This window comes from Loxodonta africana, chromosome 5, assembly GCF_030014295.1.
Source record: "Loxodonta africana isolate mLoxAfr1 chromosome 5, mLoxAfr1.hap2, whole genome shotgun sequence".
Classification (NCBI taxonomy): domain Eukaryota; kingdom Metazoa; phylum Chordata; class Mammalia; order Proboscidea; family Elephantidae; genus Loxodonta; species Loxodonta africana.
Genome location: NC_087346.1, coordinates 84,460,007 through 84,476,333, shown reverse-complemented (window position 1 = coordinate 84,476,333; position 16,327 = coordinate 84,460,007). Strand labels below are relative to the sequence as shown.

Here is a 16,327-nt window from a genome sequence, read left to right as displayed (position 1 = left end):
AAGGCTTGATGCCCACTATCTTGAATAATGGAAGGAACATACCTAAGAGATTGACTTGGTACCTAATACTGTGCCACATAGTCATTCAATAAAGGTTTATTAAATAAAGTTGTTACATTTATATTTATAGAGGATAATAGCTAACATTTATTGAGTCCTTATTGTGTCTCAGGCGTTTCTAAATCCTTAACATGTATTAATTTGTTTAATCTTCACAACTTTATGATTTTATAAATGAGGAAAGTGAGGCCTAGAGGTTAAGAAACTTTCCCAGTGGAATATACTCAGCAATAAAAAGGAGCAAACTATTGATACACACAACAACCTGGATGAATCTCCAGAAAATTATGCTGAGTAAAAAAATCCAATCTCAAAAGCTTATATACCGTATGATTCCATTTATATAATACTTTGAAGTATCAAAACTACAGAAATGGGAAACAGATTAGTGGTCACTAGGGGTTAAGGAGGGAGCAGTTTGGGTGGGAGGGAATGGTTTTGGCTATAAAAGGACAACATAAGGAGTTCTTGTGGTGATTGAAATGCTATGTGTCTTGACTGTATGAAGTGTCCTCGTTAAGATACTGTGCTATAATTTTGTAAGATGTTACCTTTATGGGAAACTAGGTAAACTCACTATTATTTCTTAAATAGCTTTATGTGAATCTATAGGTATCTCAAAATAAAAGGTTAAAAGAAAGAGGGAAAGAGAAACTTGCTCAGGGTTGCACAGCTAGGAAAGGATTTTAGTAGAGTTCAGACTCTAGGAGACTAATTCCAGAGCTTGTGGTTTTCACCACGACATGAGGTCTTCAAACCTATTTGACTCAAGCTCCACTGTAAAAATATATTTTCATCAGAACTTAGTACACATATTTATTTTTATATATCTAAAACAGGTTTTTGAAACAATACATAACCTTACTCTATGGAATGCACTAAGTTGATGTGGGAGCCCTGATGGCACAGTGGGTAAGAGCTTGGCTGCTAATGAAAAGGTCAGCAATTTGAATCTACCAGCTGCTTCTTAGAAAGCCTACAGGCAGCTCTACTCTGTCTTGTAGGGTCACTATGAGTCAGAACTGACTTCAATGGCATTGAGGTTGGTTTTTGGTCTTGGGTTAATGGGTTGTGACTTACAATTTGAAAGATACTGCAGTGGCCTGTACTGTGCCTTTGGCATATACCCATTTGAGCTCTAGCCACTAAGTTAGATGCAAAAGAACCTTCCGTGAAATGTCCCTGTTTTAGGTTCTTTTCCCAGGCTATAATTTTTGGCACCTTTTAAAGGCAGGACCAGTAACCCTACATTCTTCTGTTTCTCTTTAAAACACCTCCTCTAGGGAAAGCCTGTTTTCTCATAATTGCCACTGTATTCCCTATGCTCATGATTCTCTAATCCCAAACTTTAATTTGGTTTTACAAAATGCTTCCACATACATATCCTTCACTGTATCCAAAACCAAGCATGTATTGCCCCTTACCTCCAAAACAAAAGAGCCCTGGTGGTGTAATGGTTAAGTGCTCGGCTACTAACCTAAAGGCAGTTCAAACCAGCAACTCCAAGGGAGAAAGACCTGACATCTGGTTTCCGTAAAGATTACAGCCAAGAAAACCCTGTGGGGAAGTCCTGCTCTGTCACATGGGGTCACTATGAGTCAGAATTGACTCGACAGCACCCAGGTACAACAACCTCCAAAACACTTAACTCAGCTTTCTCATTTCTATTAATGGCACACTGTGTTCCCAGTCTCCCAGGGCAAAAATGTTGTATTCTTGACTCCTCTGTTTCTTTAATGGATACTCTTAGACCCAGTCCTTCTCTCTTTTACCATATCTAATCTCTCATACCATGCTTGAATTACTGTAGTGGTTCATGGCAGGTCATTTTGATCCCCAACTCTAAATTCATTTTGCATAATCCTCCCAGATTAATCATCCTTAAAATTTTAATCATACTGTGCCCCTGCTCAAAATGTACAGTGATTCTCATCGCCTGCTTCATTAATATACAAATCTAGCTTTAAAGATCTCTGTCATCTGACTGTACTCTAACCAAAACCAAACCCACTGTCGTCAAGTCAATTCCGATTCATATCAACCCTATAGGACAAAGTAGAACTGCCCCATAGGATTTCCAAGCTTTTTGTAAATCTTTACAGAAGCAGGCTGCCACACCTTTCTCCCATGAAGTGGCTGGTGGGTTTGTACCGCCAACCTTTTTGTTGGCAGCCAAGCACTTTAACCATCACACCTCCTGACTCTACTCTAACTACAGTTTCTGGTTCTCTCCAGTAAGAATTCCCCATTCCATTCTTGTTTTCTCTGCCTCACTTCAAACACCCATTCCCATCATCTGGAATACTTTTTGCCATGTTTTCTGTGATTTCACAACATTTAGGGTCTGACTCAAGTCCCACAGTTTACTGAGATTTGTCATGCTTGTATCCGTATTACTTTTCCTGTAATCTCATTTGGAGCATAAGCATCCACTATTCTAGGGGGTTTAAGGACAGAGATTATTGTTTGTTTTTTTTTTTGGTTAGGTTTGAAGTATATCCTCCTTACAAGCTAATAAATTAACGTGTTAGGAATACATGGAGTCACTGTACTAAAAAGAATTGGTCATTGTTCAGACATTATAGGACAGCATATGATCAAGAACCTATGACACTGAATGAAGAAGTGCAAACTACGCTGAAGGCACTGGTGAAAAACAAGGCTCCAGGAACTGATGGAATACCAGCTGAGAAGCTTCAACAAATAGATACAATGCTGGAAGTGCATACTTGTCTAGGTCAAGATTGGAAGACAGCTACCTGGCCAGCTGATTAGAAGAGATCCATATTTGTGCCCATTCCAAAGAAAGATAATCCAAGCGAATGCAAAAATTATTTAACAGTATCATTAATATCACAGGTTAGTAAATTTTGCTGAAGATAATTAAAAAATGGCTACAGCCATATACGAATAGGGAACTGCCAGAAATTCAAGCCGGATTCAGAAGAGGACATGGATCAAGGGATATCATTGTTGATGTCAGATGAATCTTGGCCAAAAGCAAAGAATACCAGAAAGATGTTTACTTGTGTTTTATCAACTATGCAAAGGCGTTTGACTGTAGATCATAACAAATTGTGAATAACATTGCAAAGAATAAAAATTCGAGCACTTAGTTGTGCTAATGTAGAACCTGTATGTCGATTAAGAGGTAGTTGTTAGAATAAAACAAGGGGATACTTTACGGTTTAAAATTAGAAAAGGTCTGTGGCAGTGTTATATCCTTTCACCTTACTTATTCAGTCTGTATGCTGAACAAAAAATCCAATGAATTGGGCTATTGAAGAAGAACATGCCGTCAGGATTGGAGGAAGACTCACTAGCAACCTGAGATATGCAGATGACACAACCTTCCTTGCTTAGAGTGAGGATGACTTGAAGCACTTACTGATGAAAGTAAGAGACTATAGCTTTCAATGTGGGTTACACCTGAACGTAAAGAAAACAGAAATCCTTACAGCATCATGATAAATAGGAAAGAAATTGAAGTTGTCAAGGATTTCATTCCTCTTGGATCAGCAATCAGTGCCAGTAGAAGCAGAAGTCAAGAAATCAAATGGCCTGCTGCATTGGGCAAATCTGCTGCAGAAGACCTCTTTAAAGTGTTAAAAAGCAAAGGTGTCACTTTGAGGACTAAGGTGCGCCTAACCCAAGCCATGGTATTTTCAGTTGCATCATAACCATGGATCCTGGCGGAAAGTAGAGAATACCAGAAAGATGTGTACCTGTGTTTTGTTGACCATGCTAAGGCATTTGACTGTGTGGACCATAACAAATTTTGGATTACGTTGTGGAAAATGGGAATTCCGGAACACTTAATTGTGCTCATGAGGAATCTGTACCTGGATCAAGAGGCAGTCATTTAAACAGAACAAGGGGATACTGCATGGTTTAAAGTCAGAAAAGGTATGCATCAGGGTTGTATTCTTTCACCATACCTGTTCAATCTGTATGCTGAGCAAATAATCTGAGAAGCTGGACTGTATAAAGAAGAACAGGGCATCAGGATTTGAGGAATACTTATTAATATCGTGCGTTATACAGATGACACAACCAGTCCTGCTGAAAGTGAAGAGGACTTGAAACACTTACTGATGAAGGTCAGAGACCACAGCCTTCAGTATGGATTGCACCTCAACATTAAGAAAACAAAAATCCTCACAACTGGACCAGTAAGCAGCATCACGATGAATGGAGAAAAGATTGAGGTTGTCAAGAATTTCATTTTACTTGGACCCACAATCAATACCCATGGAAGCAGCAGTCAAGAAATCAAAAGATGCATTGCATTGGGCAAATCAGCTGCAAAACACCTTTTAAAGTGTTGAAAAGCAAAGATGTCACCTTGAGGACTAAGGTGCACCTAACCCAAGCCATGATGTTTTCCATCACCTCATATGCATGCAAAAAAACTGGACAAGGAATAAGGAAGACAGAGGAAGAATTGATGACTTTGATTTTAGGTGTTGGCAAAGAATATTGAATATACCATGGACTGCCAAAAGAACAAACAAATCTGTCTTAGAAGAAGTACAACCAGAATGCTCCTTAGAAGCAAGGATGGCAAGATTTCGTCTCACATACTTTGGACATGTTATCAGGAGGGATCAGTCACTGGAGAAGGACATCATGCTTGGTAAAGTAGAGGGTCAGCAAAAAAGAGGAAGACCGTCAATGAGATGGATTGACACAGTGGCTGCAACAATGGGCACAGTCATAATAACAACTGTGAGGGTGTTGCAGGACCAGGCAATGTTTTGTTCTGTTGTGCATAGGGTCACTGTGAGTCAGAATCGACTCAACGGCACCTAACAACAACAACAACATAACTATGCAAAAGCTAGACATTGAAAAAGGAAGTCAGAAGAAGAATTGATGTATTCAAATTGTGGTATTGGCAAAGAATATTGAATATATGATAGACTGCCAGCAAAACGAACAAATCTGTCTTGGAGGAAGTATAGCCAGAAAGCTCAGTAACTTTGGACATGTCATCAGGAAGGACCAGTCACTTGAGAAAGACATCATGCTTGGTAGAGAGTCAGTGAAAAAGAGGGACATTCTCACTGAGATGAATTGATACAGTGGCTGCAACAGTGGTCTCAAACATAGCAACAGTTCTAAGGATGCCACAAGACCAGACCAATGTTTCATTCTGCTATACAAAAAATCATTATAAGTTGGAGCCAACTTGATGGCACCTAACAACAACTGTTTCTTGGATGCTGGTAGAACACACAAGACTTCTAGGTCAGAGATGAAGGACTTTATTATTTATGACACTTCAAACAGCCTGCACATCAGCATGTTTATGTCAGTTCCTCTTGCTTTGGAATCCCGTGGGTGTGACACTCTATGGCCCAGCTAGATGCTATGCACGTGATGGGTTTCACAGCTGAGGAACACTGAGTTTGGGGAATCCATCACTTCTATAGGAAGCAGTAGGAAAGCGTACTGTTTAGGGTGAGAAGTTATCTCATCTCTCAAGATTATCAGCTGTATAAACAACCCTGAAGAATAGCGTGGGTAAAAGAATTACCAGGGCTTTGTAGTCCCAACAGAATTCGTTAAGACATATAGGCACACAAAGGCCCAAGGAGGACAGTCTTCCAACATTTTATATGTGAGATAAAGAGGAATTTAGGAATTTCCCCAACATCACTCAGGGAATATGAGAGAGGGATTTTAACTCTTCTAAATTAGAGATCTAACTGTTCTAGGTCACAGTGTTTCCCTCTAATACCTGTTTCAGTTATTTTCTTGGAATAACATTTTTGAAGTTCATCCATGCATCACAGCTTCATTCCTTTTTATGGCTGAATAATACTCCACTGTACAGACATACCACATTTTGTCTATTCATTCATTAGTTGATGGGGATTTGAGTTTTTTCTACTTTTTGACTACTCTGAATAGTGCTGCTATGAACATAACTGTATAAGTTTTTGTGTGGACATAAAATTCAATTCTCTTGTGACTGTGCCTAGGAAAATTGCTGGGTCATATGATAACTCCACATTTAACTTTCTGAGGAACTGCCAGACTGTTTTCCAAAGCAGCTGCATGATTTTACATTCCCACCAGCAATGTATGAGGGTTCCAGTTTCTCCAGTCTCACCAACATTTCTTATTATCCTTTTTTTTTTTCTTATAGCAGTCCTAGTGAGTATGAAGGATCCTAGGTGGCACAGGTGATTTGCAATTGGCTGCTAACCTAAAGGTTGGTGGTTCAAATCCACCCAATGACCCCATGAAAGAAAGGCCTGGTGAACTGCTTCCATAAAATATTACATCTAAGAAAATCCTATGGAACAGGACTACTCTGTAACACATGGGGTTGCCACGGGTCAGAATCAACTTGACACAACCGGTTTAATGAGTGTGAAGTGGTAGTTTAGTTTTGATTTGCATTTCCCTAATGACTAATGGTGGAGTGGGTAAAGTGATTGACTGCTAACTGTAAGAATAAGGTTGGTGGTTTGAAACCACCAGTGGCTCCAAGGGAGAAAGATGTAGCAGTCTGCTGCCGTAAGGATTTACAGCTTTGGAAACCCTGTGCAGTTGCTGTGAGTCAGAATTGACTTGATGGCAGTGGGTTTTTTGGTTTCATGACTTAATGATGATCAACATATTTTAATGTGCTTCTTGGCCATTTATATATCTTGTTTGAAGAAATGTCTATTCAAATCCTTTACCCATTTTTTGATTGGGTTATTTGTCTTTATATTGTTGAGTTGTAAGAGTTTTTTATATATTCTAGGCCCTTTATATACTAGAGTTCTTTATATGTTAGACCTTTACCAGACATCTGATTTACAAATATTTTCTTCTGTTCTGTGGATTGTCTTTTCACTTTTTTGATGGTATCTTTGAAGTGCAAGATCTTCATTTTGATGAAGTCAATTTGTCTATTTTTTCTTTGATTTTAGTGTCAGATCTAAGAAGCCATTTCCTAAGCCAGGGCCATGAAGATTTACCTATGCTTTCTTCTAAGAGTTTTATATTTTCAGCTCTTACACTTAGATCTCTGATCCATTTTTAGTTAATTTCTGTAATATGCTATGAGATAGTTGTCCAGCTTCATTCTTTTGCATGTAGATATCCAGTTGTTCCAGTACCATTTCTTGAAAAGACTATTCTTTCCCAGTTGAATTGTCTTGGCACCCTTTTCAGAAATCAATTGACTGTAAATGTATGGTTTTTTTCTGGACTCTCCATTATATCCCATTGATATATGCATCTGTTACGCTAGTACCATACATTCTTGGGAAACTCTGGTAGCCTAGTGGTTAAGAGCAACGGCTGCTAACCAAAAGGTCAGCAGCTCAAATGTACTAAGTGGTCCTTGGAAATTCTTTGGGGCAGTCTGCTCTGTCCTACAGGGTCACCATGAATCAGAATCAACTTGACGGCAACGGATTTGGCTTTTTGGTTTATCCATTCTTGATTATTGTTGCCTTGTAGTAAGTTTTAAAATCAGGAACTATGAGTCTCCTAACTTTTTTTTTTTCCCCCAAGATCGTTTTTGATTATTCTGGATCCCTTGCATTTCCATATGAATTTTAGCATCTGTTTATCAATTTCTCCTTAAAAAAAAAAATGCAGCTGGAAATTTGAAAGGGATTGTGTAGATCAATTTGGGGAGTATTGCCATCTTAATAATTTTTAGTTTTCTAATCTATGAGCACAGGATATCCGTCCATTTCAGTCTTCTTTAATGTATTTCAGCTGTATTTTGTAGTTTTCAGCATATAAGTCTTAACATCATTTGTTAAATTTTTCCCTAAGTATTTTATTCTATTGTAAACGGAATTGTTTCCTTAATTTCGTTTTTGGATTGTTCATTATTAGTGTATAGAAGAAATACAGTTGATTTTTATATATTGATCTTGTACTCTACAACCTCGCTGACCTCATTTATTAGCTTTAATACATTCTTTGTGAATTCCTTAGGGCTTTCTATATGCAACGAAAGTTGTACTTCCTCCTTTGCATATTGATCTAAAAAAAACCTTTTATTTCTTTCTTTCTTTTGCCTGATTGCCCTAGCTAGAACTTCTATACAGTGTTGATAGAAAAGGTGAGAGTGACATCCTTGTCTTCTTTCTGATCTTAGGGAAAGCTTTTAATCTTTCTTCATTAAGTATGATATTAGCTGTGGATTTTTTATAGATGCTCTTTATCAGATTGAGGAAGTTCCCCGCTCTTCCTACTTTGTTGACTGTTTTATCATTAAAGGATGTTGGATTTTGTCATATACTTTGTCTGCTTCTGTTGAGATGATCATGGGGTGTTTTTCCTTTATTCTGTTAACTTGGTATATTTTATTGATTGATTTTAATATGTTGGATCAACCTTACATTCTTGAGATAGATTCCACTTGGTCATGGTATATAATCCTTTTTATATGTTGCTTGCTTTTATTTGTGAGTATTTTGTTGAGGATATTTATGTCTATATTCATAAGGAATACTGGTCTTTAGTTTTCTTTTCTTAGGATGTCTTTGTATGGTTGTGGTCTCGGTAATGTTGGCCTCATAGAATGAATAGGGAAGTATGCCTTCCTCTATTTTTTGGAAATGTTTGTGAGGAATTGGTATTAATTTCTCATTCAGTGTTTTGTAGAATTCAACAGTGAAGCCATCTGGTATTGGTCTTCTCTTGGTGGAAAAATTTTTGATTAACAGTTCAATAACTTGTTATAGGTCCGTTCAGACTTTTCTCAGTCAGTATCTTCCAAAGAAATTGTTCATTTCATCTAGGTTATCTAATTGTTGGCATATAATTGCTCACAGTAAAAAAATAATAATAATAATGATAATTGCTCACAGTATTCCCTTATAATTCCTTTTATTTCTGTAAGGTCAGTAGTAGTGTTCCCTCTGATTCCATTCCTGATTTTATTTGAGTCTTCTCTCTCTTTTTTGTCAGTTTAGCTAAATGTTTGTCAATTTTGTTGATCTTTTCAACTTTGGATTTTGTAAATTTTCTCAATTCTTTTTCTAGTCCCTATTTCATTTATTTTTGCTCTAATCTTTATTATTTCTTTCTTTCTGCTTGCTTTGAGTTTAGTTTGTTCTTTTTCTAGTTTCTTAAGATGGAAGGTTGTTACTGATTTGAGATCTTTTGGGGGGCCCCGGTAGCACCGTGGTTAAACATTCAGCCCCTAACCATAAGGTCAGCGATTGGAATCCACTAGCTCCTACTTGGAAACCCAAGGGAGCAAGCAGTTCTACTCTGTTCTCTAGGGTTGCTATGAGTCGGAATCCACTCGACAGCAGTGGGTTTGGTTGGTTTGTTTCTTAATATAGGCGTGTACAGCTATAAATTTCCGTCTAAACACTGCTTTCACTGAATTTGATAAGTTTTAGTATTTTATGTTTTTGTTATCATTCACCTCAAAGTATTTTCTAATTTCTCTTGTGATTTCTTCTTGGACCTATTGGTTGTTTAGGAGTGTGTTTTTAAATTTCCATGTATTTGTGACCCTCACAAATTTTCTTCTGTTAGTGATTTCTCATTTCATTCTGTTATAGTTGGAAAACATATTTGGTGTGATTTTTAATCCTTTTAAATTTATTCAGACTTGTTTTATAGCATAACATATGATCCATCCTAGAGAATGTTCCATTTGCACTAGAGAAAAATGTTTATTCTGCTCTCGATGAATGAAGTGTTCTATAGATGTCTGCTAGGTCTAGTTGAATTGGATTATAGTGTTGTTCATGTCTTCTATTTCCTCATTGATCTTCTGTGTAGTTATTCTAAATATGGGGTATTTAAGTCTCCAACTTTTGTTGTTGGAATTTCTATTTCTGCCTTCAGTTCTGTCAGATTTCAACCCAGAGAAAACATTACTTAAATGGGTTTCTCTTTATTACTATTGAGTTGTTGTTGTATGCCAATTCCAACTCATAGTGACCCTATATGACAGAGTAGAACTGCCCCATTGGGTTTCAGAGGCTGAAATCTTTACAGAAGTAGATCACCAGGTCTTTTTCCCCCATGGAGCCACTGGTGGGTTCGAACCACTGACCTTTCAGTTAGCAGCCAAGTGCTTAACCATTGTGCCACCAGAGCTCCTTTAGTCTTGTGTAAACTCAAAACTGACTGCCGTCGAGTTGATTCCAACTCATAGTAGCCCTATGGGACAGAGTAGAACTGCCTCATAGGGCTTCCAAGCCTGTAAATCTTTATGGAAGCAGACTACCACATCTTTCTCCCTTAGAGCACATGGTGGGTTCGAACCACCTACCTTTTGGTTAGCAGCTGAGCGCTTTAACCAGTGTGCATCCAGGGCTTCTTTACTCTTGACCAGAAGTACTTATTTCTGAAATGGTATTATATAGATGCCATCTATATATTATACAGATATAGGTAATCTAAGGGTCATTTAAGACAGCTGATTATTTTATTAGCAAACGAGGATTGAGTGAATGTTCATGGCGCTCCTGTACAAATAAGTGTCCTCATACTAGTTAAATGGTATTTTATTACAAAGTCATTTTAGTACTTTCAGTAATTTCTTATACAATTAAGAACAACTCATTTCATGTCCAATTTTATACTCTAGGAGCTATTACACCAAAAGTTCAGAACAGACTTATGTATGAATTGTTGGTCTCACATCATTCCCAACATAAAGTAAGCTTTCTTTTATGTATGTTTCTGTTAGTTTTGTTATTTTTAGTCTTACGTTAAAGTTCCTAGGTGTCATTGAAAAATTTCTGTATGAGACCTGGCTTTTTTTTGTAAAATATATATATAACCTAACACTTGCCAATTCAACATTTTATACATGTACAATTAGTGACACTAATTACATTAATCACATTGTGCAACCATCACCACTATCCGTTGCCAAATTTTTCATTAAACAGAGACTCAGTACTTCCTTAATGGTGATTCCCCATTTCCCACAACCTCCCACACCTAGTAGTCGCTAATAAACTTTGGTGTATGACAGCCGTTTTCTTTCTCATATAGGATAAAAGCTTTGATCTGTTGGAAAACCAAGAAATTCTGAGGCATAGATACTATGTGGGTTGCACAATAGATTATTCTGTTTTCCCAAAAATTAGGTACAATGTAACATAATAGTAAAATAACAGACCTTATTTTTCCTTCACTTATTCAGGAAACATTTCAGGATTTTGCTGTATGAACATTGGTCATTTTACTTTAGGAAGATAAAACCAGGTCTTGGTCAGATGATTGGCTTACAGAGCAGAGTGACTCACTGTCACCCTGAGCTGTCTGACTTCACTGTCACTATTAACTAAAAGCCACGTGTGTCTGAAGTTTATTAAAATATCCTCACATGGGAAATTAGCAGTCTTGAAGAGTTATAATGAAGAGCCATGTGCTCTTGAAGTAACTTTGATTTGAAAACCAATTAATAAAATTTATTATTTTAACTATAGTCATTGCCACATGGTTTCTTTAGCCTGGTGCCCTTGCTGTCTTCCCTACCAAGGTGATTTGCACCATGATCCATCTTATCCCCCAGACCAGAAACTTGGACGTCTCTTGCCATTTTCCTTTCTGCCTCTTTCCTCGCATCCAGTTAGTCCTTAAGTCCTAAAATCCTGATATTTTACCCCCAGGACATCGCTCAAGGCTGACTCCTCTACTCCATACAGTAGCCATTTCTCCATTTCTGTCCCTTATTACAGTGAAACCTACAAAAGCCAGAAATTGTGTAAGGTGGAAACCTGTCAGAGAAAGAAAACTCAAGTATTTTCCGCTAAAACGAGCAATAGAAAAGTGGTAAGGCTGCACCCTGTCAAAGGCAGAAAACTTGCGAGACTCAGAAAAACAAGGCACCCCGTCGAGCTCCAGCTCACACAGGTTTCACTGTATTTCTCTCCTCAGCTATTGCAGTAGACCCTTGGCTTTGAGTTTTCATACCCTTCCGATTCACTTTCCACAAAGCTGCTGGAATGGCTTTTCTAAAGTTGGTCTCTATACCTTTGGCTACTATAGATAGTTTATATAAGTGGTGTCATATGCTATTTGTCCTTTTGTGACTGACTTATTTCACTTAACTTGTTTTCAAGGTTCATCCATGTTGAAGCATGTATCAAGCTTCATTTCTCTTTATGGCTGAGTAATGTTCTGTTATATGTAAATACCATAATCTATTATATGTATATAACACATCCACTCATTTTTGTTTATCCATTCATCCGTTGATGGACAGTTAGGTTGTTTCCACCTAGTGGCTGTTGTGAATAGTGCTGCAGTAACCATTGGTGTACAAGTATCTGTTTGTGTACCTGGTTTCAATTCTTAGGGTATATACCTAGGAGCAAAGAACCAGCAATCTTACCCACCATTGCTTTCATGCTATCAGTGCAAATGTCAACACAGTGAAGTTATACTGAGTTTTAGAATGTGCTCTTTCCAGTAACCAGGCCCTTATCTCTCCTCATTTGGCTGCAGATCCTAATTATCTCATGGCTAACGAACGCATGAACCTGATGAACATGGCTAAGCTGAGTATCAAGGGCTTGATTGAATCAGCTCTCAACCTGGGGAGAACTCTGGACTCCGACTACGCACCTCTCCAGCAGTTCTTCGTGGTGATGGAGCACTGCTTGAAACATGGCTTGAAAGGTAGGCCATAGCACGAAAATGCAAATGTGCACGCAGCTGCTCCCTAGCAATATATATTCAGGAAGAAGGGCATTCTTTGGGAGTCAAAGAATAAGAGGATTGAATTAGTAATATTAACTCATGGGACTACAACCTATATGTGGGCAGCATGTTTGTCTGTTTTTCTTCACTACTGTGACTCCAGCACTGGGTACGTAGTAGGGGCTCAGTAAATGTATGTTAAATTAACAAGTAAGTGCTCAATGGCTACCTGTTGAATGTATAATTTAAGTGATTCAGGTAAAACATGCTAATCTCTACTGAGATTACAGAGGGCTTTCTACATTATAAACTTCTTTGTTGTATTGCTTTTGTTATTCAAACTTTTTTTTCCAAAATGATGTGCAAGTAGTCCCCAACCTACAACAGGGTTCCATTCTGATGACTGTCATAAGTCGGTTCTGATGTAGTCAAATACTTTTTTTTTTTAATTTTCATTATTATTGCCTTTAATTATCAATATCTTTATAAATTCAGTCTTTGAACATCTGAGAATGATAACACCAGCAAACTACAGTAGTAAGTTAAGTGTGGTTGTCGTAACTCGAATATGTCTTACGTCAGTGACTACCTGTAATTTTTAAAATCATGTCTCCATATTCAACTTATAGGTAGGATCTTAGTTATTTGGACACCTAATATGGAATCACTGATTTTTTTTTGTTCAAAATCCTAAGGTTTAAAACTCCTTTTTTCAAATTTCTAGATTGTTTTGACATGTCTAATAGATTTTTTTTTTTTAATAGAAGCTCTGATTTGAATAATGCATACAGAGGGTATATTTGCTTGCTTATCTCCTATTCTATTGGGTTAAGTGGAGAAATTACAGAAAATTTAGAAAATAAGAATATTGCTACTATCCTAAATCAACCATCCGTAAGCCAGGTGTTTGGCAGTGGTCAGCAAGCCTTTTGTCCTCCTTACATATTTGTAATCAGGATGCAAACACAATCTTACCTTCTGGTTTTTACAGTAAGCATTTAGCATTTTCTTTGTTGCTACAGTGCACATTAACCCTTACTTTCAGTGTCCCATAGAATAAATATATCATAATTTTGATTCCCCATTATTACACATTCAGGTGGATGTAGATTTTACGAGAAATAATTATTTTCATCTAAATTATTTACTAGATATCTGACTTTATTTATTGATGACACCTTTCACATCATTGATCTTTTCAAACAAAAGCTTAAATATTTATTATTTAAGGAAAACTTGGTATCTAAAAATCTGATTTAAAAATTTTAAATGGATGTCAGAAGAGACTCTGAAACTTGCTCTTGAGCATAGAATAACTAAAGCAAACAGGAGAAACGATGAAGTTAAAGAGCCAAATAGAGGATTTCAAAGTGTGGCTCAAGAAGACAAAATAAAGTGTTATAAGGATGTGTGCAAAGACCTGGAGTTAGAAAACCAAAAGGGAAGAATCAGCTCAGCATTCTCAAGCTGAAAGAACCAAAGAAAAAATTCAAGTTGCAATGCTGAAGGATTCTGTAGGCAAAAAATTGAACAAGGCAAGAAACATCAAGAGAGGATGGAAGGAAGGATGGATGGAAGGAATACACAGAGTCACTGTACCAAAAATAATTGGTCGATATTCAGCCATTTCAGGAGGTAGCATATGAGCAAGAAATCTGAGCTGCACTGAAGGTACTGTTGAAAAACAAGGTTTCAGGAATTGTCAAAATACCAATTGAGATCTTCAACAAATGGATGCAATGCTGGAAGTGCTCACTCGTCTGTGCCAAGAAATTTGGAAGGCAGCTACCTGGCCAACCGACTGGAAGCAATCCATATTATGCCCATTCCAAAGAAAGGTGATCCAATGGAATGTGGAAATTATGGAACAATGTCATTAATATCACACCCAAGTAAAATTATGTGAAAGATAATTCACAAACAATTACAGCAGTACATTAACAGGGAACTGCCAGAAATTCAGGCCAGATTCAGAAGAGGACGTGGAACTAGGGATATCATTGATGATGTCAGATGGATCTTGGCTAAAAGCAGAGAATACCAGAAATATGTTTACCTGTGTTTTTATTGACTATGCAAAGGCATTTGGCTATGTGGATCTTAACAAGTTATGGATCAGATTTCGAAGAATGGGAATTCCGGAATACTTAATTATGCTCATGGGGAACCTGTACGTAGACCATGAGGCAGTTGTTTGAACAGGACAAGGGGATCAGGGAAGGTGTGCATCAGGATTGTATCCTTTCACGATACTTATTCAATCTGTATGCTGAAGAATACAACATTAGAATTGGAGGAAGAAGACTCATTAACAATCTGTGATATGTAGATAACACAACCTTGTTTGCTGAAAATGAAGAGGACTTAAAACACTGACTGATGAAGATCAAAGAGTACAGCTTTCAATATGGATTGCACCACAACATAAAGAAAACAAAAGTCCTCACAGCTGGACCAATAAGCACCATCATGATAAATGGAGACAATATTAAAGTTGTCAAGGATTTTGTTTTACTTGGATCCACAGTCAACACCCATGGAACCAGTAGTCAGGAAATCCAGTGATGAATTGCATTGATCAAGTCTGTTGCAAAAGATCTCTTTCAGCTGTTAAAAAGCAAAGATGGTACGTTGAGGACAAAGGTGCACCTGACCCAAGCCATGTTATTTTCAATCACCTCATATGCATGTGAAAGCTGGACAGTGAATAAAAAAGACTGAAGAATTGATGCCTTTGAATTATGGTGTTGGTGAAGAATATTGAATATACCATGGACTGCCAGAAGAATGAACAAATCTGTCTTGGAAGAAGTACAGCCAGAATGCCCCCTACAAGCAAGGATGGGATGACTCATTCATATACTTTGGACATGTTATTAGAAGTGACCAACCCCTGGAGAAGGACATGATGCTTGGTAAAGTAGAGGGTCAGTGAAAAAGAGGAAGATCCTCAACAAGATGTATTGACACAGTGGCTGCAATAGTGGGCTCAAACACAGCAACGATTATAAGGGTGGCACAGGACCAGGCAGTGTTTCGTTCTGTTGTACATAAGGTGGCTATGAGTCAGAACAGACTTGGCAGCACTAACAAGAGGTTATTATTTACTTTACAAAAAGATTCATCCTTCAAATGTATTTTAATAGCAAGTTCCATTAGTTTTTTTCAAATATACCATTTTTACACATTATCAGGAATATATTTTTTGAAATAACATGAGGTACACATTAATGACGATGACACTTAACATTATCAGATTTTAAAACCACGTAAATCTCAAATGTTTATCACAAGTAAAAAGATAAAAGACAAAAAAGTTGGAAAGTTTTTTTTACCTGGGCTATTCCTACGATCATTTGTCTTAGAATAGACAGAAATATGGTTGATCTTATAGGACTTAAAAAACACATCATTCAGTGTTAGAACTGGAAAGTCCATAAAAAGTTATCTAGTCAAATACGGCAGTTCCTTTTTATAGGTGGAAACAGGCCTGGGACCTTGACTTGCTCACAGTCACACAGCGGGTTGGAGCAGAGCAGGTGCTGACTCTCACTTAGTGCCCTTTCCACTTAACCATAAGCTTTTTGCGGGGAGGACATGGTCTTATTTGTCTTGGCTTCCTTTCTTC

At 37.5% G+C, this 16,327-nt stretch overlaps 1 protein-coding gene across 17 annotated transcripts in view; it reads left to right on the top strand.

The window, feature by feature from the left end:
- RUFY3 (RUN and FYVE domain containing 3) overlaps nucleotides 1-16,327 on the top strand; it is an 88,383-nt gene that overhangs the window by 38,247 nt on the left and 33,809 nt on the right. For 16 of the 17 annotated variants that reach the window (XR_010322086.1, XR_010322088.1, XR_010322087.1 and 13 more), the window contains one exon: nucleotides 12,505-12,678. Coding sequence is in view for 13 of the 17 variants with exons in the window: in XM_003414163.4 (XP_003414211.1) it covers nucleotides 12,505-12,678 (174 nt within the window). In the remaining 4 variants the exon portion in view is untranslated. Of the gene's footprint in view, nucleotides 1-6,681; nucleotides 11,537-12,504; nucleotides 12,679-16,327 lie in introns of those variants that run through there. The other variant, XM_023553362.2, reaches the window with a different exon arrangement.